At 49.6% G+C, this 26997-nt stretch overlaps 9 protein-coding genes across 9 annotated transcripts; 6 read left to right on the top strand and 3 right to left on the bottom strand.

The window, feature by feature from the left end:
• Positions 1–1283: 1283 nt before the first annotated feature.
• On the top strand, positions 1284–2358 carry ALTATR162_LOCUS8663 (uncharacterized protein; the record flags this gene model as incomplete). The annotated part of the gene is made up of 3 exons (XM_043316296.1): positions 1284–1424; positions 1488–1612; positions 1671–2358. 3 exons carry the CDS (start codon positions 1284–1286, stop codon positions 2356–2358), a joined length of 954 nt encoding a protein of 317 aa, XP_043172231.1.
• Positions 2359–4341: 1983 nt separating this feature from the next.
• ALTATR162_LOCUS8662 (uncharacterized protein) lies at positions 4342–10915 on the top strand (the record flags this gene model as incomplete). The annotated part of the gene is made up of 10 exons (XM_043316295.1): positions 4342–4438; positions 4495–4938; positions 6430–6762; positions 6817–6969; positions 7020–7178; positions 7461–8977; positions 9033–9188; positions 9729–10209; positions 10261–10319; positions 10376–10915. The coding sequence occupies 10 exons, from the start codon at positions 4342–4344 to the stop codon at positions 10913–10915; spliced, it is 3939 nt and encodes a 1312-aa protein (XP_043172230.1).
• A 738-nt stretch (positions 10916–11653) lies between these two features.
• ALTATR162_LOCUS8661 (uncharacterized protein) lies at positions 11654–13123 on the top strand (the record flags this gene model as incomplete). Its single annotated transcript, XM_043316294.1, has 4 exons — positions 11654–11891; positions 11947–12760; positions 12812–12992; positions 13040–13123. 4 exons carry the CDS (start codon positions 11654–11656, stop codon positions 13121–13123), a joined length of 1317 nt encoding a protein of 438 aa, XP_043172229.1.
• Positions 13124–13621: 498 nt separating this feature from the next.
• ALTATR162_LOCUS8660 (uncharacterized protein) lies at positions 13622–15140 on the bottom strand (the record flags this gene model as incomplete). Its single annotated transcript, XM_043316293.1, has 7 exons — positions 13622–14107; positions 14161–14310; positions 14364–14489; positions 14558–14615; positions 14676–14849; positions 14908–15055; positions 15107–15140. 7 exons carry the CDS (start codon positions 15138–15140, stop codon positions 13622–13624), a joined length of 1176 nt encoding a protein of 391 aa, XP_043172228.1.
• A 1372-nt stretch (positions 15141–16512) lies between these two features.
• Positions 16513–17649, top strand: ALTATR162_LOCUS8659 (uncharacterized protein; the record flags this gene model as incomplete). Its single annotated transcript, XM_043316292.1, has 2 exons — positions 16513–16666; positions 16739–17649. 2 exons carry the CDS (start codon positions 16513–16515, stop codon positions 17647–17649), a joined length of 1065 nt encoding a protein of 354 aa, XP_043172227.1.
• Positions 17650–18882: 1233 nt separating this feature from the next.
• On the top strand, positions 18883–19989 carry ALTATR162_LOCUS8658 (uncharacterized protein; the record flags this gene model as incomplete). Its single annotated transcript, XM_043316291.1, has 3 exons — positions 18883–19070; positions 19124–19567; positions 19641–19989. 3 exons carry the CDS (start codon positions 18883–18885, stop codon positions 19987–19989), a joined length of 981 nt encoding a protein of 326 aa, XP_043172226.1.
• A 1343-nt stretch (positions 19990–21332) lies between these two features.
• ALTATR162_LOCUS8657 (uncharacterized protein) lies at positions 21333–23946 on the bottom strand (the record flags this gene model as incomplete). Its single annotated transcript, XM_043316290.1, has 2 exons — positions 21333–23336; positions 23398–23946. 2 exons carry the CDS (start codon positions 23944–23946, stop codon positions 21333–21335), a joined length of 2553 nt encoding a protein of 850 aa, XP_043172225.1.
• Positions 23947–24189: 243 nt separating this feature from the next.
• On the top strand, positions 24190–24570 carry ALTATR162_LOCUS8656 (uncharacterized protein; the record flags this gene model as incomplete). Its single annotated transcript, XM_043316289.1, has 1 exon — positions 24190–24570. One exon carries the CDS (start codon positions 24190–24192, stop codon positions 24568–24570), a length of 381 nt encoding a protein of 126 aa, XP_043172224.1.
• A 204-nt stretch (positions 24571–24774) lies between these two features.
• On the bottom strand, positions 24775–26435 carry ALTATR162_LOCUS8655 (uncharacterized protein; the record flags this gene model as incomplete). Its single annotated transcript, XM_043316288.1, has 4 exons — positions 24775–25729; positions 25779–26197; positions 26244–26259; positions 26311–26435. 4 exons carry the CDS (start codon positions 26433–26435, stop codon positions 24775–24777), a joined length of 1515 nt encoding a protein of 504 aa, XP_043172223.1.
• Positions 26436–26997: the final 562 nt, after the last annotated feature.

Here is a 26997-nt window from a genome sequence, read left to right as displayed (position 1 = left end):
CTGGAAGGGCGAGATCTGCGGTGCATATGACCGGGTGGCAATCAGGGTCGCGATTGACTGTTTTGGGGTTGGGGTGTAAATTATATGAGCAAACGGTCTCCTCGCGTAAAGAGAATGTTCGTATTTGAAATCTGAAAGGAATCTGGAAATTTGCAAGCAGCGTGCGGCCTCGAATTCGTCTACTGATCTCGCCGTGGTCTCGTAACGCGATCGGTGCGCTGGGCAGATTTCTTGCTCCAGAGTTTATAGGTGATTAACAGGCTCTTAGAACCATACAATACTCTTTTCAGTGAATTCTAGAATGCTTGGATATTCAGTAAGGCAATTGGAAGCCTCATAAAGCATTGTGCCGCTCACGTCTAGCAAACGGGTGCACACTGAGTTCCTAGGCCCAAAACTCTATTATTCGCCTGACAGTCTTACGCTCCTGTGCTAACTAACAGCGATAGCTCCAAGGACTAGGAATGGCGTTTCCAAGTAAAATAATAAGGATGGTGTCTTGAGAATGCTCAAAAGAAAAGCGCTGCACAGTCTAGGAAGAGCTCTCGCTTTCTGACGGTGGAGACTCGAGCCCCGGAGATAATGACAGGCATACGACCTCATTGATCCCTGTCAACGCTAACGTAAGCGAATGACCCGCGCCTTCCCGCATACGCCCATCTCCCCTTCATGCACAGAAGTCATGTTCGAACCTCGGAATTCCATCTCAATATGCGCAGGACACTCAGAAGATCCTGTGATGCTTGTGCGAGATCCAAGCTGAGCTGCGATCTTCGCACACCTCAATGCTCACGATGTCTCAAAAGGAAAGCCAGTTGCGTCTATGCGAACGAGCCACTTACTTCGTCGCCCACCGAGACCATACATTCTTATACCACAGAAATCATCCAGAAAGACACATTTTCGTCCCCAATACTATGGAATAACCCCGCGAGCAATGCTTTAGATCCGTTTGACGCCTATCCAACGACGAGACTACCTCGGGCTCGTGTGCAGCAACTCATCGTTCACTGTAAGTAAGAGAAGTCATGCCTGCTCCGCTGGCATACTTGCGGCACGACAAAACGCATCTTACTCCGTGCATCAACCATCGTGTTCCTCTCGCCAAGATCTGGAGAGAGGATGACTGACAAAGTCTAGTCTTGTCAAATATCGCTTTTCAGTATTATCCATTAGATCTCAAGACAACATCAAACCCGTTTGTCGTGTCATGGTGGCCCCGCGCACTGCAAGATCCAGCTCTGTTCCACGTCAGCCTCCAGACGGCATCGTTAGACATCGAGATGAGAGCTCAGAACGGTTTCGACAACTCGGAAGTCCTCATGGCAGATTCCATCTCATTGGTTCGGCGACGCGTTAACAATCCGCTATTAGCTTCTCAGGACGAAACCATGGACTCAGTCGTTACACTTGCTGCTATAGAGGTATGATGGTTTTCTACCCATGGATATTCAACGCACATGATCGACTGACATTTGGCATCGTAGTTTGGTAAAGGTAATACGACGATTGGCAGTATGCACATTGAGGGCGTCAAGAAGATGGTGCGAATGAGAGGAGGCATACATTCACTAAAGATTACAAGCCCTCTTACAGCACGCATGGTTTCTTGGTAAGTACAAAACCTCTCTTTCACCATCTATGCATACTAAACTGATACTCATTGTTAGGGTTTCAATGATACTCATGCAAACTCCACAATTCGACGTACAAGATGATCTACGCCTTGGTGATGGGATAGCTGCAATACCTCAGTGGTTCCATCTACAAACTATCTCTCGAGATGAGATTCCATGTGGCTTTCTTAATCTCGAACTGGATCCTTCTATCAGCGACGTATTCCTGCAGCTGCGCCATCTGTTTCGCGTATCACATGAGCACAACCTCTCGACTACTGATCTCCATGATTTGACATGCTACATCCTACACAAGCTCTTGGCCTGGTCGCCGGATGAATCACAGCCTGGGCATGCAAACCTGATTGCGACATCACAATCCATTCGATGTGCTGTAGCACTGTATATGCTCATCATTCACGGACCGACTTACTTCTCGCATGCGCATCTACAGTCTTCCTTGGTTGCAGAACTCAGAAGAAGTATCAGAAGCCTTTTACCCATGTTTGCGATTGAAAATGGGCCTTTAGCTTTGTGGGTTCTGATTGTTGGGATGGCCGCATCGCAGGACGCTTTGACGTCTGGTTGGTTCACTGCGAAAGCTACGACCGTTGCTCGTGGTTTAGAGTTACGTACATGGGACGATATTCTCCAGTGCATGGAAGGAGTGGTTTGGTACAAGACACAGCGTGGGGAAGAGCACTTTCGACAACAATGGGAGGAGGCTCTGAGTATCATATGATCTCGCTGCTAGCGAGGTGTCTGGAGTACAGTGTATAACCAGAAATCGACGCGCACTTTTACGCCATTTGCATGTCTACTCGCAGTTGCTATGATATGGGGAGGTAGACACGGTACTCCGATGAAAAATGCGAGAGCCTAGGTCATTGTCAGAGCTAATGGCGCCGACTTTTCTCCGTTACCTATGGTACTCGTCCATGTTGAGTCAAAACGGAGTTAGCTGGGGGCCTTAATACTCGGAGACTAAGCCTCTTCTGTTGCCCATCGCTCTGAGCCCGCGATTCTTACAGGCATGTCAAATGCAGAAGTCTCGTGCAGTCGGCTTCGGAGACTAAGTCTTATTATTCTTCTGCCTGCTAGAGTCTGCGGATCGCATACTTTATCGGCAACGAAATGTCTCGAACACTCGTTGAACGAAACGAGAGGCTCAGAAATGGAGCGAAAGAACCGGTTGCAAATACCTTGTTTCGAGAGCAACAGTATCTGCAAAACCTGCTCTCTCTTGCGCCACCACACCTCAATACGTATCTCTCCACTTAGTTGTGCATATCTAGACTATCAGATACTCTCTCAATCATCGTGAAGCATCTGGAGAGTATAGTAACTTTCGGTATACTTATCAAGTACATAATGACTATACAACTGACGATTGACACGTAACATGACTACCTATATGAACAACGGGGATGGTAAGACTCTGCAGCAACCGAGGGCGCTAGCAAACTCGTGGCACAGTAAAAACAACTCAATGTCACGCTACGAATATGGCTTTTCAAAAAGAGATCAACGACCGTCCAAAGAAACCGAAGAGTTTCCGCTCAACTAACACCCCATAGCTTCATTGCCACTACCTTGGGGTCAGGAAACCACTCACACCTCTTTTGAATAAAGGGATAAGCTCTAACAACCTCCGCATGTCTGACTGTTGTCACCTCCGTACTTAGAGGCACAATCTGACCCTTTAAGACTCTCCGTCAATTGCACCAATTTACGTTGGCTTCCTTTTAGCACTCGATTTGCGCTATCTTTCCAGCAGCCCTTATATCTGAAGGGCACCCCCTTGCAAGTGCGCAGGTCTGCTGACAGTTGCTCCCCACGCTTAGTGTCTCTCTCTTTGTCATTGAGTTGAGTGTTCAACTCCTGCTCGCTCTTGATATATGTGTCCTTCTCTGCCTGGCAGTCTTCCAGAGAAGAGCAACAGCTCCCACCAATTTGAGAAGACGAAAGGTGCGGTTGATCGAAGATAATGCTGTTGGTGCAAGTACACGAGCATGTGTGTTTGTTTGACGCCGGATCGACGCAATTAATCGAAGGCCTCACATCTGGAACTTGATTTTAGTTGAGTTGGGTGATACGATGGTTTGGTCCAATCACCATCCTTGTACTTGTACTAGTTCCTGGAAAGGTTGAGCGAGCCGAGGAGTTGTTGCGCATCGTAGCCATGCACTTGCGTGCACAAGGCGGAAACAAAAAATATCCCAACAGCTCTTATTGCACGTAAACGTATGAGGATGAAGCCAGGAATAGGAAGAGAATGAACATAAAGATAGAAATTCCACAACGTCTCCGATGTCTGTCTTCTTACGATGTTCTCCTCATCTAGGTTCTTGTATACGACAATGATGTATACGAAAAAGCAACCATTTGTAACTAGTTCGTTCGGCACAATGGTGGGTCGTCGGCCCTTCTCGAGCAGTTGAGACTAGCCTATAATACTTTTTCGAGTGACGCATTTGCAGTTTGCGGATGCAAATGCGTCAATCTTGCTGTGCCTATCTGGGTCTCCCGAGTTTCTTCAATGCCAGCCTCCATACTAGAACAGCTTACCGTCTGCCTGGGAACGTTGTCACGACGCGATTAAGAATTGAGGAGACTCGAAAGATTATTGGAGATGCATAAGTAGAACCCGTTTCAAATAGAGAATGGTATAACATCTTCGCCCTGCAATCAAATTTTCAATCAGTCATTCACAAGAACAGATACCATGAAGGCCTTCACGTTTCTCATTCCTCTCGTAGCCAGCGTATGCGCAAATGATCCAGCAGTGATACTTCCTGACACACTACTATCTTGTAAGAGTGGTGAGTTTCCGTCCCTGCGCAGATATATGGTTACAACTACTAACAAATGATTCCAGGATACGCTCCTGCTCTGACGTGCGCTGAACCGACACCAGTCGACGATGCGTGCACTTGCAGTTGTCGCAACGGAGTGGTCTACAACACGACCCGCCCTGATTTCTCGGGCTCTATCCTTCCACCTTCGGCGAATGGAAACCAAATTGACGGCAAGCCGTGCACTGCAGAGATCATCATACCCTGGACGCAGGTTACGCTCCCCCACAAGTATGGTACTCGAGAGCCTTCAGCAATTGGCTCGCAAGAAGTCGACATCCCCGAGGATAGCGTCTTCCTAGTCGCTGATTCTGCACTAAGATGCCAGCACTATGAAGTTTATATCGACGGTCAACGCGTAGGAGAGACTTCTGGAACAGGTGAACTGGACGGTTCTCGTTGTGGAAGTGGAGAGGAATGCATGGAGAAACATGGTGGGAGTTATGCGTATTTCAAAATTCTCAAAGGTAAGGCAGTTCTCCTTGATTTCGTTTCATCATGTATGAAAAGGAAGCATAGATCATTCAGGCTAACTTTGATATTTCCAGGGCACCATACGATTGGCCTGAAGTGGATCAGATGCATGCAAAGATATTGAAAACGGAATTGGATCCTTCCAGATCTATAAGCCATGCCATGACACCCAGACGACGGTGTAGAATGCAAGCGCGCTACAAGATATTTGGATCTTAAAGATTAGCAATGAATAACGAAAGTCCTACTAGCCGCACAAGTCGTGCTCTTTTTTCCTTACCTTATCGCAACCTTACAATACTTCCACTGTTTCTCTACCTAGGTACCCAACTCGCGATTCCCCACTACGTCTTATTCATATAGTACATTGACGTTTTTCGAGCAAGCTTCACACCAGTACTAAGTACACGTGCAAAAATTATCACCATCAGGAGCCGCTTCCTGTAAGCATATGAACAAGCAAGATTGACAATGGCGATGTACCTATTAAAGTTCCTACTGCTGTATGTGAGAGACACGAGTTGCGCGTTCCCGTGTTGTTGAGCGAAGAAAGACGGGCAGCTATCAAGGGGCTTGCAATGGGCCGTCCCATGACGTACCGGTAAGCTTTGTCTCGCGCCAACTCGCCGCATGCCCTCTCGCCGCGCTGCACAAGGGACACGTATCTTCTACGAACTTGTATCCACATAGTGACCATGCTTTATCACAATTCGTACATTTGCAAGCTCAGCATCTCAATATCGACAAAGACCAGCGTGATTGGCTTTACATCCCAGCTCCCACAACCTATGACATTCGCCCGCACGCAATAGCTCGTAGTACGCCTTCAGCGTTAACGTTAGTGCTCACTGCGTCCATGGTTTGACATACTGCCTAGCACAGCTGCGCTATTTAGATAAGCAAGATCTTCAAACACATGAAAAACGTGCGCGGATGATTATTATTTCCCACAACACTAAATTGTCCGCCACAAACGAATCAGCAAATAGACACGAAAAGACAATCATAAGCACGTCCGTAAGCAAAAAGCACGCAAATTAGCAGTCGGAACTTCGCGACTACTAAGTAGATTTCAAATCTGCTTGCGGCGCATAGTCAGAGCGGGACATCGGGCGGCGCGTTAATCCTCCGACTGTTATGGCCGCACGTAACGGCCCGAATAGGCGGAAGGGTACATTCGTCTCTTCGACTTTGACCTTACGGCCGTTACTACTTGAGCAGCGTCGACCCAACGAAAATATGCGGTTCGACAACCCTCCGGCCAAGGGATTCGCAAGATGGCGCACGGGGTGTTTGCAGATCTATGTCAGAGATAATGTAGATAGCACAATTTGGTGCTTAGCTATATGGCTGGGCAATTCTGGAGTTCTTCTAGCCTTCAGCATCCAATCGTCACCGTGTCACCTTTCTAAGTACCCTCTTTGGACTTTTTCTGTAATACTTTTATTTCGTTTCCTTCCCCAACGCCAGTTTTTACCATATAGCACGGCAGATGCAAGCCGCCACTCCCATGTCCGGCTCGAGTACCGAGCGTGTCGACGAAGACTCCATAAGTGCACATAAGACTTCGCCGAACGACAGCGAAACATGGCCTATTACTCGAGAAGTCGAGATTCTCAGGCAACGTAGCGAAGCCGACGGTGGTAAACTCCGAAAACTGGGTGTAACATGGAACAATCTCACAGTCAAGGGTGTCAGCAATGATGCCGTCTTCAATGAGAACGTACTGTCGCAGTTGAACCCATTCGGAAAGTTCGGAAAGAACGCCCCGATGAAGACAATCATTGACAACTCATATGGATGTGTGAAACCTGGAGGTATGTTAAACTTTTTAGAAAACATTAGCAAAACTGGTGCTGACACACTTTCAGAAATGCTCCTTGTTCTGGGCAATCCGGGCGCCGGCTGTACATCACTGCTCAACATCCTATCAAATCACAGGTTAGGCTACGCCGAAGTCGATGGCGACGTCTCCTTCGGATCCATGTCGAGTGATGAAGCCAAGGCCTATCGTGGTCAAATAAGTACGGAGTCTTCCGACAAAGCAGTATTTTACATGCTAACCTAAACATAGTAATGAACACGGAAGACGAGATCTTCTTCCCTACCATGTCTGTGGGTGCTACCCTTGACTTCGCGACACGCATGAAGGTTCCCCACAACCTGCCACCCGATATCACATCCGCTGAAGAGTACGCAAAAGTATACAAGGAGTTTCTGCTAAAGTCCCTCGGTATTGAGCATACACACGATACCAAGGTTGGCGACGAGTACATTCGCGGTGTCTCAGGTGGTGAACGAAAGCGCGTTTCCATTCTGGAATGTCTCGCCACGCGCGGCAGTGTCTTTTGCTGGGATAACTCTACGCGTGGTCTCGATGCCGGCACAGCACTAGACTGGACGAAGGCTATGCGTGCCATGACCGACATACTTGGATTGACTACCATTGCAACCTTGTACCAAGCTGGCAATGGCATATTTGAGCAGTTCGACAAAGTGCTCATTCTCGATGAAGGTAAGCAGATCTACTATGGTCCACGGGAGGAGGCAGTTCCCTTTATGCAAGATCTTGGGTTCTTCTGCGATCCAGCGGCAAACCAAGCCGACTTTCTCACAAGCGTAACGACTCCGGACGTCCGTGCCATCGCAGAAGGCTTTGAGAAGAGGTTTCCGCGCAACGGCGAAGAAGTACGTGCGGCGTATGAGCAGTCATCCATCAAGGTCGCGATGGTGGCGGAACTCGATTACCCCAAAAGCGAAGAAGCGAAGCAGAACACGATTGACTTCAAGGAGATGGAAGCCCGCGACAAGCACAAGTCCCTTCCAAAGAACACTACAGTTACTACGAGCTTCTACTCCCAGGTCAAGACGGCCGTCACTCGGCAGTACCAGATATTGTGGGGTGATAAGCCTGTGCTCATCGTGAAGCAAGTCTCTGCCTTCATCCAAGCTCTCGTCGCTGGATCGTTGTTCTATCAAGCCCCAGATCACTCGGCTGGTCTCTTCCTCAAAGGTGGCGCACTGTTCTTTTGTCTTCTGTACCCCGCCTATGTGGGACTTTCGGAAGTGACAGACTCTTTCTCTGGAAGGCCCGTTTTGGCCAAACATCGATCATTCGCTCTGCACTACCCCGCCGCTTTCGTCATCGCCCAAGTTGCTACCGACATACCGTTCATGTTGTTCCAGATGACGCACTTTGGAATTCTCATGTATTTCATGGTCGGGCTCGAGACTACCGCGTCAGCTTTCTTCACGTTCTGGATCATCATCTTCGCATCAGCTATGGCTATGACTGCGTGCTTCCGAATGATAGGGGCCGCTTTCCCGACATTCGATGCAGCGACCAAAGCTTCAGGCCTTCTCGTTTCAGCACTTTTCATGTACATGGGATACATGATCATCAAGCCTGAGATGAAGCCTTGGTTCGTGTGGATCTTTTGGATCAATCCAATGTCATATGGATTTGAAGCCCTGCTCGGCAACGAGTTCCACAATAAACAAGTACCATGTGTGGGTCCCAATCTCGTTCCCACCGGGCCAGGATACGTGCCTGGCGAAGGCGGTCAATCGTGTATGGGTGTTAACGGCGCACAACCTGGAGCGAGCACTCTCACAGGAGACGAATACCTCGCATCCATGTCTTTCAGCCACAGCCATCTCTGGCGTAACCTTGGCATCATTTTCGCCTGGTGGGCATTCTTCGTCGCAGTCACTATAGTCTTCACTTCAAGGTGGAAGGAGATGGGTGAAGGTGGTCGTGGACTCCTCATTCCCAGGGAGAAAGAGAAGAAGAATAAGCATATCCAAGCCAAGGACGAGGAGTCGCAAGCTGTTGAGAAGCCACAAGCCAGCTCTGAGTCCTCCAACTCTGATGGGACACTCGCCAACCAACTCATCCGCAATACATCAATCTTCACATGGAAGAACCTTACATACACCGTCAAGACTCCTTCGGGTGATCGCGTACTTCTCGACAACGTACAGGGTTTTGTGAAGCCAGGCACTCTTGGAGCCTTGATGGGATCGTCAGGCGTAAGTAATATGCTAAGGTCTTTTGTATGCGTCTCGATGCTAACACTCTGTTCAGGCCGGCAAAACAACACTACTGGACGTTCTCGCCCAACGTAAAACCGATGGCACCATCCGTGGATCTATCATGGTTGATGGACGAGACCTTCCTGTATCATTCCAGCGATCGGCAGGCTATGTTGAACAGATGGACGTACACGAATCGTTATCCACGGTACGCGAAGCTTTGGAATTCTCCGCCCTCCTCCGACAGTCTCGTGAGACACCAAGAGAGGAGAAGCTTCGCTACGTGGACACCATCATCGACCTCCTACAACTCCATGATATCGAGCATACCTTGATCGGTCGACCCGGTGCTGGCCTTTCCATCGAACAACGCAAACGGTTGACAATCGGCGTTGAGCTAGTATCAAAGCCTAGCATTTTGATATTCCTCGACGAGCCGACGTCTGGTCTCGACGGAGAAGCTGCTTTCACCACTGTACGCTTCCTGCGCAAGCTTGCGGAGGTTGGACAGGCAATTCTCGTGACGATCCATCAGCCATCAGCCCAGCTATTCGCGCAATTCGACACCCTCCTCTTACTCGCAAAGGGTGGTAAGACGGTGTACTTTGGCGACATCGGCGATAATGCAAGCACGGTTAAGTCTTACTTCGCCAGCCATGGAGCGCCTTGCCCCCGCGAGGCGAACCCTGCCGAACACATGATTGAGGTTGTCTCTGGCAGTCTGTCCAAAGACACTGACTGGAACAAGGTCTGGCTTGAGTCCCGGCAATACGAGAAGATGACCGAAGAGCTCGACAATATCGTTGCGGAAGCTGCAGCTAAGCCACCAGGTACAGTCGATGATGGCCATCAGTTCGCATCGCCCATGTGGGAGCAAGTCAAGATAGTCACCCATCGTATGAATGTTTCGCTTTTCCGCAATACCGAATACGTCAACAACAAGGTGCTCATGCACATTCTGCTGGCCTTGCTCAACGGCTTCACCTTCTGGATGATAGGCGACAATCTTCAGGACCTGCAGTTGCGGCTGTTCACTGTCTTCAGTTTCATCTTTGTCGCTCCTGGTGTCATCTCCCAGCTACAGCCGCTATTCATTCAGCGTCGCGATGTCTACGAGACACGTGAGAAGAAGAGCAAGACATATCATTGGGCGCCGTTCGTAACAGGTCTGATCGTTTCGGAGTTACCGTATCTGGTAGTATGTGCGGTGTTGTACTTTGTGTGCTGGTGTAAGTGTGACCGTACAAACTGCATGTGAGACATACACTGACTTCAACTAGACTTCACAGCCGGTTTGCCTGGGGCTGCAAAGTACGCCGGCAGCACCTTTTTCGTTGTGGTAAGCAATTTTCCTCTCATACATACCCCTGTAGTGCCGACACTAACGTACTGTAGCTTGTTTACGAGTTCCTCTATACCGGCATTGGGCAGATGATCGCCGCCTACTCTCCCAACGCTGTATTCGCCTCGCTCGTCAATCCTCTCTTCGTCACAACCTTGGTGTCGTTCTGCGGAGTCCTCGTTCCCTACAGCCAACTCGAGCCATTCTGGAGATACTGGCTTTACTACCTTGACCCCTTCAACTACCTCATGTCATCCCTGCTTGTCTTCACCACCTGGTCTGCGGACGTGGATTGCAGGAAGAGCGAACTCGCCATCTTCGACCCTGCAGCCAACCAGACCTGCGGCGAGTACCTATCAGTCTACCAGCAAGGCATGGGCGTCGGTATCAATTTGCTTAACCCCGATGCCACCGCCGATTGCCGCGTGTGCCAGTACAAAACCGGAGCGGACTATCTGCGGACACTGAACTTGGCGGAGGAGTACTATGGGTGGAGAAACGCAGCAATCGTGGTGTTGTTCTCAATCAGCAGCTACTCTTTGGTGTACTTCATGATGAAGTTGAGGACGAAGGCTACAAAGAAGGCGGCCTAAAGAGTTGGCTTGGTGTGCGATGCGCGGGAGCCGATACGACCTCGGGAGGCTGGAAAGCTAGCGAGAGCGCGGCGAAGGAGAAGGTGACCGACGAGATTTCCTAGCATTGCATAGTTGGTGTAATTTAGGCTTAGACTTCTTATGTTTTGTAATACTACCACTGCTTCTTGACAAGTACTTGAAATTGTTGCACAGTTAAAATGTGAGACTGTTCACCAAGACGAAACAGCGCCAAGCACAATGTTAATGACTAATCGTGACTGTCATGCCGCTAGCGACTCAAGCCTCCGCGGATCACGCACGTCGTCAATCTCCACACTCGACAACCCTTCCCGGTTTTCGTCAACGCCCTATTCCACCTCATAGCTTGTAACCTACCTAGTTGCCGAGAGTATGAGACACAACTCATCATATATCCTTGGCGCCTAGTTCCTTGTCCCCAATGAAGGCGCAAAAGAGATGAGAATGATGGACTAAGCCAACTGATAGCGCCGCGGCATGGGATTGGCGTTCTCGAACGTTGGCCCGCTGCATCGACGTCATGGTTCAGGAACGCGCAGATGTCGCGTGCGCGGCGACGATGATGCTAAACTCCATCTCCCTAGTCTTATACTTAAGAACTAGTTGGAGCGTTGCATCATCCTGATCCAGGACCGACATCGTGCCGATTTCCGTTCTTCACCACACAATCACAGCGGATTTTCCTCCAGCATCTTACCGCTACAGCAACTTCCAATCATGGGTGTAGCTGCAGGCGAACTCATTGTACCCTTTACAGGCGCCATTCAAGCTGCCTTCTCCGTCCTTCTGACCATTGCTTTCGGTGTTGTTGCAGCGCAATGCAACCTACTATCGCCCAATGCGGCCAAGGAAGTCTCGAAGCTATGCGTGCGCATGTTTCTGCCGGCTTTGCTAATCTATAAAATTGGATCCAATCTACATCAGGACACAGGAGTAAGATATGTGCCCGTTCTGAGTAAGTTCAATCCCGTTGGATGATGGACGGAATAGGTGCTCACGCGATTTGTCAGTATGGTCGATATCCTACACACTACTCTCCGTCCTCTTCGGTCGCATCCTTACGCGCATCTTCAAACTACCAGCCTGGGTTGCACCAGCCATCGCATTCAACAACACGACTTCACTCCCACTTCTCCTCATTCAGTCGCTCAAGCAAACCCAAATCCTCGATGCTATACTTATTGGCGGCGAGTCTGGCAGCCAGGCCATGGATCGTGCCGAATCATACTTTCTGGTGAATGCCATGGTCAGCAATTCGCTCACGTTTGCACTTGGACCACGGTTGTTAAGGCCAGGAGACGAGGATGCGTCAGACGAACAAGAAGAAAATGAGGCGGATGGTCAGGCGAATGAGGATGGCGAGAGCAGTGATATGGAGCGAGGTCCGGACGGGATTATCGACGAGGAGACTTCGCTGCTCCCACAGCGCCTTACCAAACCCACTAATCGTGTTGGAAAGAGGGGATACCTAAAGACACGAAAGTGGTACAATGATTTGTCGCCATGGCTACAAGAGACGTTGGAAATTACATGGCAGTTTGCCAATGCTCCATTGCTAGGCGCTATTGTCGGCGCAGTCATTGGGCTTACACCGGCTCTCCACAGACTCTTCTTCAGTCCTAGCAATGAAGGTGGATACTTCAACGCGTGGCTGACGACTAGTATTAAGAACATTGGCGAGCTTTTTGCTTCTATGCAGATCATTGTTGTTGGGGTAAAACTCAGCACGAGCATGCTGCGCATGAAGCGCGGTGAGAACAGTGGTGAGGTACGCAAAGGAAGTTTGGCAATTGTCACCTTAGTTAGGTTCATCATCTGGCCTTTGTAGGTTACACAGCAAATACTTGGCAGAATCATCCAGCTAACTGTCAACAGGATAAGCATACCCTTAATCTGGGCAGTCGCGTCGAAGACGAAGCTTTTGGATGCAGACCCCATGCTTTGGTTTTCGATGATGCTAATGCCAACCGGGCCGCCCGCTATGATCTTAGTAGCACTGACAGATGTCACGGGTGCAGCCGAGTCAATGAAGATGACTGTTGCGAAGTTTCTGACTGTACGAATGACGCCGATAATCTGTACCAACTGCTAACTTGCCTCTAGATCAGTTACGCAATCACACCGGTGATCTGCTTCGCCGTTGTTGGAGCTCTAAAAGCTACCGAATCTGCGATCGAACACATGTAAAAGTGCTTTTCGACCAAGCCTACCATGTACTTAGTCTCAAATTGCAAAATGTTAAGCCTGCTTACCATGCAATCTTCTAGTCGTCGCTGTGTTTAATCGGGTTCACCCGAGCTGCGCATGATTCAAAGTCTCGATTTCCTGTATTCATCCGAACTTGTATATCGTAGCGATCGTATGAATATGCGCAGCCTTTCGCGTAGCGGTCACTAGGCTCTGCGGAAACAACCTGGATAGGGCCGTGCACAACCATACGGTAGATACGGTGTGCTAACGCTCGATTCGGGCCGTTGTTATTTGCAACAGTGGGCACGGAAAACGAACAAGCACAGAATACACATGAGCACTGTTCTGTGGAAAAGCTGAAGCTATCATCGAAGGTGGATATGCTCTTTCTAGGGTAACGCTGTTCTCAACCGAGTTGCTTGGTCTAGTTCAATGCATGTGCATGATACTGTTGGACCCCAGCACTGCATCTTGCTCCATTTGTGAATAAGTCGCTCAGTTATCGTTGCGCCTTTTCATCATTTCCAACGCTTCCGCTAGGCTGGTCGTCACGAACGGCTCTACGCTCTGTCCGCTGTGCGTCGCTGTATGCTGGGCCACCGTTCGCTTTCGACGGTGATCCACCACACTACGGTACGAGTGCAGTAATGCCCGCCAGAGATCTTTGAAGCTCAAAACATGGATGATGGCCTTTGTCCAGTGCATCTTCCTTGGCAACAGGGCTGCGTCGTCTTGCAATGAAAGCCCTATGGCTTGGTCGTTCCCGATATGATTGTCGTGGGTGCCACTCTCTTCTGAGTTATCAACTGTTTTGTACGTCTGGAATACGTCGTACGGGTACGCATATAGATGCAGCATCGAGACTAGTGCCATCTCAAAGCACAACACAGCTTTCGGTATACCGACAGCAAGAGAAGGGTACGAGATCTTGTCGGTCGGACTCATTTCGCTTCCTTTCCTAGTGAGATGACTGAATATGAACTGTATGTGTCAGTATTCTTTGTGGCATCAGATTGCGTCGTCGGAGAACTTACGCTCTGTACGTAGAAGAGGAAGACCACGAGCTTGATAGCTAGAAACTTCAACAGCGGCCGGTGGACGGCTAGCTCAAGCTTGGTTTGTTTGTAGAACTGGAGCAGGCAGATCATAGCAGTGACGAGGGAGATGATCTCAATAACTTGGATCTATGTACAGGATGTGTTAGCATATATTTCGAGATGTTGAGTTGTCTACATACCCATATCCTAGCATGGTTTGCGTAGTTGGACGTCTTACAGTAAACGTCGACAGCTTCGGTAATACATTTCGTCAGAGCGTCGGCGAACTTGACGACGCAAAACTGGAGGATGCAGACCCATATGATCTGTTTAACGGCGAGAGAAAGCGTTAGCAAGATGTGTAAGCCAGGTTGTGAGCGAAATGATGACTTACGCTGAAGTATTTGGAGCTATCAGGGGTGTTTGTCGTCTTGCGCCGAAGCACGTATTTTCTGAATAGTCGCACGGGGAATACCCAGGGTTGTGGTTCAACGAGAGAGAAGAGCTGTCACACTGAATGCAGATCGGTATGGAGGTACCGGCAAAGCAGCAAGAAGAACGAAGCGATGGCGAGAGACTCGTAGAACTTGTAAATGGCGCCTAGGTAGACACTAGCCTTGTAGAATGGAATGCTCAAGGTACAGCAGATGGCATAAATTGGCACCATAAGCACGATTCGAATGATCCTACGAGGACGTGTCAGTCTCGCCCGCGTAGAGTAGGATGAAGCGGTTTATAACGCACAATTTCTGCAACTTGGGCTGCGTGTAGTTTGTCACATGGCGATAGACGAGATATAGCGAAAGGGATATTGCGACGATCGAGCTCGCGGTGGCTATGGTGACGAGAAGCTCATGTGCTGTCATGTTTCCGAACAGTGGGCTCTCGTGAACTGTTCTACATCAGAAGGCATTCGATAAGATAGTAGACTTGGTTGGCATACCTCCGACGCTCAAAGGATTGTCGCATTTCGCCATTTCGCCGGATTTGGAGTCAAGGTTGGTGTGTAGTCAGGAGTTTTCAAAGTTGATGACTTGACATAACATGGTGGATTATGGAGACCCTTATTGCTCAACCCATACATCTCCAGTGCTCTGGAACGATGTGAAAAAAACCCCTTAGAGGCTTCTTTACATGCACAGCCACTCCGATCTCACGCATATCTTCTTGGCTGCTGGGTCTGAGGTACCCAGATGAAGTGAGTTTGTTTTCCTGACTGCAACCTGGTATGGCTGCGCTTTTCCGTGACCTTCGGCCGAAAGCTCTTCGAAAGTCCTAATGATATTGTCCTATCAGAAAGTCTTCTCCGTAGTACAGTATGAACCCCAGAACCTTGTCAAAAGTACGGTCAGTGCGCGATACGGGCCGTTCCAAACTTCTTTTTGGTACGCCAAGCCATAAACACCAGACACTGTCTTGGATTTGCACTCTTCTGGTGCCTCAAGTCCCAAATCTTACCATTTGCCAAGTGATGCGATCCAGGGGTAGACGATAATGTCGGCGCAACGTCTTCGGCCGAGCTGTTCTGCCTAACTGTGATCTACACCGAGAAAGCTTGGAAATCGGACCAAAGGTCGGGGTTGCACTGGCTAAGTAGCATCAGATGTGTAGTGGCATATGAGCCGTAAAGCCTCACACCAGCTCAGATGTACTTGAACCGACCCACAACCTGAATCTCATCCAACGACGCTATTGGAGGGATGGATTAGAGATGATAGAATTTCGTACGATGCCAATGTCTTCTAAAAGCTCTTGCATATTACCGCGGTTCATACCTGACCTTGGTAATGTTGAATGATGTTTTCATACGTTTTCCGTTTTCGAGCGCGCCTCTACATGGCAAGAGGTTGTCCGAGAAAGCATTGCAGGTCTTCTCACAACAAACAAGACCAGAGTCGCGTCGTCCCAAGTTTTCCTAAGTAAAGATAAAACCATCTCGTGCATCTGATCTGCTATGTAAAGAGTCCATATATTCCAGTTTGTGGTCTTGTTGACTAACGTCGGTCCGAACATCAGATTGCGGTGCTCAGCCCACAAAAAACAGCAAACTCGGCATAGACCTGCATCTGCAAGTTCGCGTACTCAGAGTGAGAACCAAATGCCGTTTACGAAAAAACCAAGTCTCTAGTCGAGGTCTTTGGACACTGAAATCAATCATTCTACCTCTTATGGCGGATGTCGCACCTTCCTATCGAGGCTAAAGGCCGTTGCGGGGTATCATATGCATAACATAGTTAACTACGATAGCTGCCCGGGGCGAGGTACCTCACGTCTCCCATATCATCTTTCTCTTCCTGAACAACTATCGCTCGGTGTCTTAACGCTTGGTAGCGTATGCGAAACTTCGTCATGAAGTTACCTACTGTCCTGCTCTTCATCGCTTCGTTCACACTCGCGCACCCAAAGTCTCCGCAGCCTCTTTCATGGACAATCACACCGACCAACAGTACACAGCAATTTCGCGGTCTTTCGCCTGTTAATGACAAGGTCGTCTGGGTAGCAGGTACCACTGGTAGAAATAACCCTGTACGAACTGCATGTGAAACAGACACTAACATGTACACGCGCTTCCTAGGCACTGTCCTACGTACCATCAATTCAGGTGTAACATGGATGAATGCGTCCCCAAGATTTGCCGCCTCGGAGAATGTATCAGACTTTCAGTTCCGCGACATTCAAGCCTTTTCCAAGAACACCGCCGTCGCCTTGTCCATTGGAGAAGGGAATCTATCCCGAATTTATATGACGAAAGATGGTGGAAGGAACTGGAAACCAACGTTCATTAATGAGGAAGAAGCAGCATTCTACGATTGTATGGCGTTCGAGACGAAGAAAGGAAGAAAAGGCCATGGTGTTGCGATGAGCGACCCTGTGGGAGGCAAGTTCCGGTTGCTGGAGACGTGGGACGGTGGTGCTCATTGGTCCATCGTTTCGAACAACACGATGCCGCCAGCGCTGGAAGGCGAATTTGGCTTCGCGGCTAGTGGAACATGTATTGAAGCTGCGGCGGGTCGATGGTATATCGCGACTGGAGGTGTTGATCCGGGTCATATCTTTTACACCAGTTCCAGCAGTGTCCGTCAAGGCTGGCAAGTCGCCAACTCAACCATCTCTGGTGGCGCAGCGGCCGGAGTGTTCTCTGTACGTTTCCGCGACACGCGGTATGGCGTCGCGGTCGGCGGCGACTACGAGCAGCCTACAGCTAGCAATAATACGGCAGCTTGGTCGAGTAATGGCGGCGTAAGCTGGCGGAAGGCTGACACGTTTCCACGAGGGTATAGATCGGGTGTCAGTTGGGTCCCTGGAAGGAGACAAGTAGCTATCGCGGTGGGTACAAGTGGTTCAGACTTCACTGTTGACGGAGGGAGGAACTGGGCGGGTATAGGTAATGGGACGTTCGATGCCGTAGAGTGCATTGGGAAGGACGTTTGCTGGGCCAGCGGGTCTGGCGGACGGGTCGCAAAGTTGAACCTACGGGCGCTGTAAGCAAATAGCAAGGCAAAATACCAAAATGCTGAAGCTAGATATGCCGATACACTTGTCAGGCCTAATGCCGGTCTTGTTGTCGCCGACTTGCTTTCATTACTACTTGCTGTGAAAGCGAGGACAAACCCTGAAGGGCTCTTCGTCTAAACAGCGGCATGCTTGATCAACGTCCGATTCGCGGAAACTGGCTTCGGATCAAACCAGACGTATTGCGAACGGGGCGTAGATAGCGCAATTGTGCCACAAAGGCGAATGATTGTGGAAAGTGTGAAGGCTGACGGGCGTAAGTGGGTCAAATCTTAGCACGGCTAGACTGCGGGCCGGTAGATTCAGTCGCTGCAGGCCTGAGGCGTCCGCGCGCCCATACACTGTACAACCTTCCACGACACTCTCATCAACATCGCCGTCTCTGCGCTCCCCGTGTTAAGATGGTAACAATCCATCGAACAAGAGGTCATATAGCGCACCATCTACTGCGCTAATCACCGAGCACATTCGTCTTCCAGCCGCACAATTTAGCAACGAATTCTGCATTCAACCCATGTCGATAAACCCAGGCAGACACCGCATCTCGGAGGCTGCTTCCCCGGGACCACCTTGAGAAGAGCAGACACGCTAGATCGGCATCTGCATCTCATCCTAGCATGGCATGATTGCAGGTGCATTAGACGACTTCGATCAGCATAGGGTTTGCCTTGATCAAGAAAATGCCCCGATTTAGACTCATCGTAACAGCCTGAGATACTACCTAAACATGCCAAGAAGGCGTCAATGTAAAGGACTTTTCATCTTGCGTCCCACAGCATCGTAAGCGAGAGCACTAAAACAGCTTGAATGTCTAGGTGGATGCGGAGAATGCAGATTAGTGACTTACTCACTGTGCTGATTGGCTAAACACTCTACATGCAAGTGGTTTTTAGGGTGTCCCTGCTCAACACAATCAACTATCGATCTATACGGCGGCGACATATCTCCGAAGTGTAATACGGCTGACATCTGGATGCACTCGATCGCTAACAAGTCACGCTTCCCCCAGCAGGCAGTCCCCAGTTTCCCTTTCCTGTCCCCACAACTGAGCCGTAGACCTGGTTCTCCTTTTGAAGGGCTTGCGCACGGTCCTGGAATTCCATGTGCCTCGTCAAACAGTATGCAGCTGGGCAACTATAAGAACCCACGGCGTTTTCCGCACCGCTTGGCGAATCGTGTTCACGGCTCTTTGATCGTCTTCTCGAAATGAAGTTATCACTCGTTCTAACAACAGGTATCTTGGCTGTTGCTAGTGCTGCGCCGAAGGCAAAGTATATGGAGAATGACAAGCTGGCTGATCGGGGTTTGAACAACTTGAAGGCATACGTCGCCGAATACGGCTATCCAAACGCGCATAAGTGCACTTTGGAGACTGCATATGTAAGAAAGGAATGGTATGCGAAGACAGACGTTTTTGGGGAGGGCTTCTTCTAACTGTGTACATTAGGGCGAATCTTTCAAGATCTGAGAAACGTGATTATATCAAAGCGGTGCAGTGTCTTGGGAAGAAGCCAGCCAAAACCCCGGCTGCGATCGCTGCGGGCGCGAAGAGTCGATACGACGACCTTGTCGTGACACATATTCAGCAATCGCTCTTTATTCATGGAACGGCCAACTTTCTGTCATGGCATCGGTACTTCACTTGGACGTTCGAGCAGATGCTTCGCAATGAGTGTGGTTACAAGGGTTACCAGCCCTACTACAACTGGGCTCATTGGTCGCATGACCCAAAGAGCGGACCATTCTTTGATGGCAGCGAATTCAGCATGTCTGGTGATGGCGCGTACATTCCGGGAAGAAACTACTCTTGCTTTCCATATGAAGACCCATGTCTCATGAAGCTGCAACCTGGCTCGGGAGGTGGTTGTGTCACTTCAGGTCCGTTTAAAGAGTATGTATCTTTCGATGAATGAGCAACACGGAAACGCGACGCTCTCTTATTGCATATACTGACCGATTTGTAGTTGGAAGATCAACATGGGCCCCCTGCAAACGATGCTGAAGGTCCCTGGTGGTATACCACCAAATCCACAAGCCGATGGTTTGGGCTACAATCCACGCTGTCTTTCTCGCGACATTAGTCTACAGGCAGCGAATTCAACAAGTGACTTCGAAGTCTCTTCTCTCATCAAGATAAAAGACCTAGCGCGCTTCCAAACGGTTTATCAGGGAGAGTTTGAGAAAAACTTCATGGGCGTACACACGGGTGGCCATTATACTATCGGAGGAGATGCCGGCTCAGACTTTTACAACTCGCCTGCAGACCCAGCATTCTTTCCTCATCACGGCATGATTGATAGGGTATGGTGGTAAGTTAGCACCCCGTGAACACTAGCTTTAGCACCTATGCTGACCTGGTAAATCACCATATAGGACGTGGCAGAATCAGGATATCAAAAACAGACAATATGCCATCAGTGGGGGCACTATCATTGGGAATCAAGGACCTAACGGCACGCTTAACGACACGATCTCATTTGGAGAGTATGTTGGAGCGCCGAACATCACTATCCGGGATGCATTGAGTACTCTTGGTGGCCCATTCTGTTATATATATGCGTAGGGTCATGTTTTACAGTACTGCGGAACTGTCTCGCAGTCAGTCTACAATGCTTGGTTGCATGCAAACATTTCGACAGAAAGCGTAAGGATGCAAGACTGTGTCTTATGATGTTTGACCATATATGGGCTGCTACTTGCACATCAAACTTGTCTAGTGTCTTATTTCGATACCTTCTAGTCTTGCCAGAGCTGAGACCTGTATGAAGAAGCAGGTATAAATGATCGGCATCTGCTATGAAGGGCTCATCTTCATCAAGCAAACTATTTCTCGGATTTCTGCGCCTACTACACTCCGATCACCGCCAGTTAGCCATGCTTAGAAGTATCTCAGCCCTTTTCACTCGACTGAGAAACCCAGATATGCAAATCTTTCTCGCCACCTTCTTCGTGTGTGCTATCTCGCAAGTTGCGTTGCTAAAGATCGATCCGTTCGTGCGGCTCTACTGCATGAACATCTTGGTCGCCTTTTGTCTTGCCCATGCAGCGCACGTGGAGCGCCGTCTTGGTCAACTCCAAACTCGTGTCGAAATAGCCTCCGATGACGATGGCTCATCCGGTTCTTCGGATATAAATGACGACCAGACCACCGGTTGAACACCACCGATGATCAAGATCGACGCGTCCACCAAGACCACTCATGTCGAATGCGAGGCTACGCCGTCGTAGGACGAGATCTTGGCAGCACGCGCTTTTATCACGATCAAAGAGCAGGCAATGATCCTGGCGTAGGCCGAAGGAACACTGCCTGATAATGAGCCTTTAGAAAGCGATACACTGTCGGAGGATATTAAGCACAGAATGATCACGGCTTGGTTGGCAGCTAGGAGAGATTCGCTCGAAGAACAACTTAAGCTTGTCCGCGAGCTCTGTGAACGTGCACGCCATCAACGCGACCCTGGCAATTCTAGATGGAAACCAAGCCTTTGACTTGTCCACATCGTGAGTCACGACTTGTGTACGCTACCCGGCAGACTTTCATATCGTAGCAGCTGGTGATGATGATGGTGAAATGCAAGTTGGGACCATTTCGGCCCGTATAGATTACATGTATTACTGCGTAGTGATTCTGAATATCCCCTGATGTAACGACTTCCTTACTTTCTCCCCTTGATACTACCTTTCCACTTTCCTCTTCCTAGCTTATCAACTTCCGTTTTCACTGCATCCACCCCATTGAACACCACACTCCTCGTATCACCTCTTGGCAAGATAATCTCCAGCTCCTGCCAGTGAGGCCAGAAACCGTCTTGCAACTTCTCCTCATACTGAACCAGTACTTGAGTCTCAGTCGTCTCGTACTTGATCGTGAAGACTGAGATCTTGGCTGGTGGCGGCGAAACACCATCGTCTTCATACCAAGTAGATGTATACACCTTGCCCTGTGAAGAAGCCTTCGGAGGGAAAACTTCCACACCTCTGTAGTCATCTAGTGGTAGATTTGCCGGATTACCTGTCTCGCCTACGGAGAGGACTTGTTCGGCACGTCCGACTGGGATTGCACTTCCTACTTTCGCCAGGACGGGGATGCTAGATTGCCAATGCGCTGGGATATCGACCCATTGCCCAGCGTTATAGTACGTCTGCGGCTCGTTGTTTAGATCCAGGAATGCGGCATCGGAATTCGCTGAATCCTTGGGGAGATACATGTTAGAAGTCTCGGCACCGGGAGTGAAGACACCGCCGACCAGCAGTGCATCACCAAGCCAGTATTGTGTCTCGCCGTCTGTGAGCACTTTGTTCGCCCAGATCTCCAGGTCACTCTCGTTTCCCCAACCAGTCCATCGCTGCGGCGGTGTGGCAGTCGTGTGAGAAATCAAAGCCAGCGAGTACAGGTAAGGAATGAGTTCGTAACGACGTTTGATGGTATCGCGTATCAGCCCCGTAACCTCAGGATACATCCAAGGTTCAATAACGTCGCCGACGCTATTGTCCTTGCCCGTTTTGAAGCAATTGATGGCAAAGCGCGGACTGTAGATGCCCTGTTGGCACCAGCGGACGAGGAGTTCGGGACTGGGTTGTGGACCTTCGAAACCGCCTATGTCGTGGCCGTAGCACTGCATTAGGCAGACTCCTGCAGTGAGAGAAAGGGCATTAGCGCCTTTCATGCCCGGCCATGATGTTATGTTATCCCCGCTCCAGGCACTAGCACAGTAGCGGAGGGTTCCTGCTGTTGCGCTACGGGTCAGGATGAAAGGCCGTTGTGCGGGTTCTATGTCTAGGGAGGCGTCATGCGAAGATTTCCCCATTAGCTCGGTGTTGAGTGCGCGGCCCCAAAATCCAATGCTGTTGCCGTAGTCGCTGCTCTTAGGCTCTTGGATGACGGTCTGTTCATCCAGGGCGCACTGCCAGCCATCATGCGGGATGGTATATTCGTTGTTGTCGTTCCAGATACAGTCGATACCAACACGCTTCAGCTCGCGAATTCCTTCGTACCACCATTGATATCCAGCCTTGGATGTGAAGTCAATATGACCGCCGACCCCGCTCTCACCTCCACCCGCGCTCCACAGTCTCGCTTCAGCAGATGCCAAAGTCAAGGAATCCGTGAAGAACGCACCAGCTTCTTTAAGCCTTTGATACTCTGGATGACTGCCCAACACATACGGTTTCACATTAGCAATAAGCCTGATACCCTCTTTGTGATAAGCATCGATCCATCCTTTTGGATCAGGAAAACGGTGCCTATTCCACGTAAAGACATTGCGCGTCTTTGGTTCCGTCTCTGCAACCGTATAACCAGATGACATTTGCATGCCAGAGCAAGGGATGTCGTGTTCCTTTAGCTTCGCAGCAAACTCTATCATACTCTGGCTTGCGGGAGGATCGTCCGTCATGGAGTACTTCATACCGCCGGCCAGATAACCGAACGCCCATCGTGGTACTAATAGTGGGTAGCCAACAAGATCAGCGTAAATGCGTACGATATCTGGTAGCGTCTTTCCGACTAGAAGATACTCTTCAAGGCCGCCGTAATCCTGACGGTAGACTTTGAAACGTCCCCACATGCCATCCATCTCTGAGCCTACAGAATAGAACCCGCGAGCATGCGATGTTGAGAAGATACCAACACAGCCATCCGGGGTAGCATTGATAAGGAGCTAGATGTAGGTATACGAAGTCAGTGTACGTCTCACATGCAGTTCGTACAGGGACACTTACCGGGATGTGCTTGTACATGGGATCCGTACGATACACATCGTAGCCGAAAGAATCGGTGGCAGAAAGAACAAAGTGACGGTTTGATAGATCCATTGGTGCTGGCTTCTCTCCGAGTCCAAGATGAAGCGTTCCATTATTGTAACGCGTGTAATGTGACACTCCAGGTCCATCGGCGGCGTATGAACGGTTGGGAAGATCAGCGTGAATAGGTGTTTTTTGGCCAGGAAGTGTGAGTGAAACAATGGGTACGCCACTTTCCCAGTCTATATTGGCATTGATGCCATCGACGGCTAATGACTTGGAGGTGGCGTTTGATGAGACCAAAGTCGTTTTTGTGTCGTCTAGGGTCTTGTCCGGCACTGGAGTAGCTCGATGCGGCGGCAGCAGATGCTTTGGAGAGGTAAAAGATGTTCGGAAAAGTCCAGGTCTTAATGCGTCAAACGTAAATATGAAGTCTCCTGAGTTGGACTGCAAATGAACACTAGTCTTTGATGTAGCTGTTGCAGTAGCAGCTTGATAGCCGCTAGGAACGTGCTCAAGCATCGGCATGATGGAGGTAGGATGAACAGTTGTCAATACCTTTCTTCTTGCTAAGTACCATGACCATCATCAATCATACTTATAGCAAGATATGTCGTGATACTTCGCCGAAAGTACCATCGGCAAGATGCCGAACGGTCGCCTAACCGCGTCACGAGGTTGGAGTAATGCTTAGCTCGGTATCTTCGGCCGCGCGAGAGTGCTGCACCTGCCTCAATAGAGTCAAGATCAGCGTCTGGGGTCCCCGTGGGGATGCGTATAAGTGCAGTCGGGTCGTATCTACCAAGTATCCTCTTCTTTGGAGCCAGCACAGGCAACATCATCGGTCACCAGCTCTTCAAGTCTTCAGAGAAGCCGCACTACTACCGGGGTTTGCGCGCAAACCTCGCTCTCTTCATTGCAATCATCGTTCTGATCTTACTTGCAATGGTCTGGATCAAGTTGCTGAACCGGAAGCATGCAGCAACCAGAGAGAGCATGGGAAAATCGGCGATTGTCGTCGATACAAGTATGGGATCTGCGCGTGAAGGAGACGCAGAGGAAGCTGAGAACGCGCGAGCTAGTGGCGTGGGCGATAAGGCGTTTGACGATGTGACCGACATCAAAAACGAAGACTTTATCAATGTGTATTGATCATTGAATTGGTATACAACAGAACTTATTTTTGCCGCATCGTATCTCAGCTACAATATATCCTGATAGTACACACAAGCTTGTGTTCCATTAGCATTCGCACATTTCGCATACTCCATACCTTTCGGGCATCCTTGCTTTTTAGGTTCGACTACCTGAGGATGAGTGCTGTGTATGCGTCGGCTTCTTATATGTATTCTCGTTCTAGAACAAGCGATCAATGTTGACGAAGAGGTCTTGCCATCCGAATGGCATATGTTTGAGATTCAATCCAGGGAAATCCCATTCAAAGACAAACTCACTTGGCACATAGCCCTGGAATTCGTCTTCTGCTGCGCCGCTTCTCGCTCCAGTAATCGAAGAGTCTTGGTCGGGGATTTGTTCCGCTGCATACTCTCGAAGGGCGGCCTCGCACTTCTTGATGCTGGTTTGCAGAATTTGGAAGTATGCGATGTGACCCACAGTCACGGTTTTTAGCTCTTCCAGCACGCGGTGCGCATCGCGGAGTAGCGCCATGACAGAGGGTACGGGATCGCGGAGGAGTATAGCTAGCTTGAGGACAAGCAGAACCGAGACGGCGCATTTGGCCCAAACGTAATCGAGTGTCCAACGGAACGTACTGAGGTACGTTGAGCCAGAGGTCGTGGTGTGAGATGCCGGCGATGAATTTGGCGTCAACGATGATTGAAGCATGTAATGTAGATGGCAGCTTGCCGCCTCTTTGGCTTTACGTATGAAGTCGCGTTGGAATTCGGTCATGATTGCGATGTTTTCGATCCCTGAAGAAGCTACAGCTTTGAGGTAAAGAGTCATCATCGCGAACGCTCGTTGGATCTGTAAGTTTTGCAGTGCTAGTGCACGTTGATGTGGCGCTGGCTCCGTCATTGCGATGTTAGTCCACTCAACGAGCCACAGTGACAGCTCAACACTAGCGTCATCCACTGTAGTTCGCAGTTGATCTTCGCTATGTTGGGTCGTGAACTCACCGTTCCGACCCATGATCTTAGTGTAAGCTTCGGTGCGGATGATGTTGAGCTCGACTTGTGAAAGTAACCGGATATCTATCGCTGTGCGTTCCGGATGCACCAGAAGACTCCTAATCTTTCGGGATGACATGTGAGGAGTCAGGCCCGGAAGTTTACCTCCATCTAGCGAGAAACTTGAAAAGTTTTAGCGAATGCCGCTAAAAGGGCTTGAATTATACCCACAAGAGCTCAAGGTTGCAAATACCGTACCAAACTCTGGACAAGCGGTAAAGGTTTTGCTCATTGGTAGTAACAACCCTGGATCGTGCATGACTTTTCGCGATGAGTTGATCGACAACAAGAGGTAGCCCAAGTTGAATGGCGAAGCGAAGAGCTGTTGCGATTAAGACAAAGTCGTTTTCCGAGTACGCAGCCACCAATGCGATTGCCTGTATATCCTCAACTGCAGGAACGCTCGTATTGATGAGCATATTGGTGATGTGATCGCGAACTCGAGCCTGCAGCCGACGATAGATGGTTGTATCGAATCCCTCATCGGCGCGACAGCCAATGCTGACAATGGCATCGAAAAGAATTGGGCTCCGTGAAGACACCGATATGATTGTGTCGTATCTCTCGCAGAATATAGGTACTAAGTATTGCTAAGTCTGTCAATGTGGTTCAAACAATATGCCAAGGCCTTCATACACTACCAGTGAAGAAGCTACTCGTAGTTAGTGACATGAGATATTAGAACTGAATCCGTTCTGGCTACCTTTGATACCAATGCGCAGCTTGCTCCCATGTGATCAGACCTGCACCAACGGCACTAGCAGCTGCATTGGACTTGGGCAGGGAGCGAAGCGTGAATTCGGGAACTGTCGCATTCGCGGGCTCCATGAGTGACTGCAGTCACAGTCGTAATCAGCGAAGTGTCTCATGACAGTCTATAAGGTGGGTTTGGAGTCCGTTGCTGTGGTTCTAGCTTGCTTAGGTACTCCTGGTTCACCCGTAAATGCCTACGTACGCTCCTGTCCCGACGCTCCTGAATACGCATGTGCTCGCGAATTTGCATTACTTCTTCCTCCAATTTTTCGATACGCAACACATTCTCATCCTTGACTGCGTCGTAATACTGGCAAGTCGCACTATTCCTTTCACATCGTTGGCAGGGACGATTCCCATCGCAGCGTACCTTGGAGGTTCGGCAATTGACGCATGCATTGATAGCACGGCGCTTGCGTGGTCGTGGAGAGACTGGCGGATCCATCGGTAAATTCGCGCGAGATGTGCAACAGTGGGCTTGACCCGGTTTTTGACATTGGGAATGGGCCGAATCGATGCGGGGAAGCTGCACACACGAGTCGTGGTCTCTATGGCGGAAGCCACTAACGGCAATGGAGGAAGCGGCGAACGTCTTCTGCAGCAAACACGAAAGTCTTTCCTAGAGAAAGAAACAGAT

The sequence above is a fragment of the Alternaria atra genome (genome assembly GCF_907166805.1).
Source record: "Alternaria atra isolate CS162 genome assembly, contig: 29, whole genome shotgun sequence".
Lineage (NCBI taxonomy): Eukaryota > Fungi > Ascomycota > Dothideomycetes > Pleosporales > Pleosporaceae > Alternaria > Alternaria atra.
The sequence above is the reverse complement of the archived record's forward strand: the minus strand, read 5'-3'. Positions and strand labels throughout refer to the sequence as shown.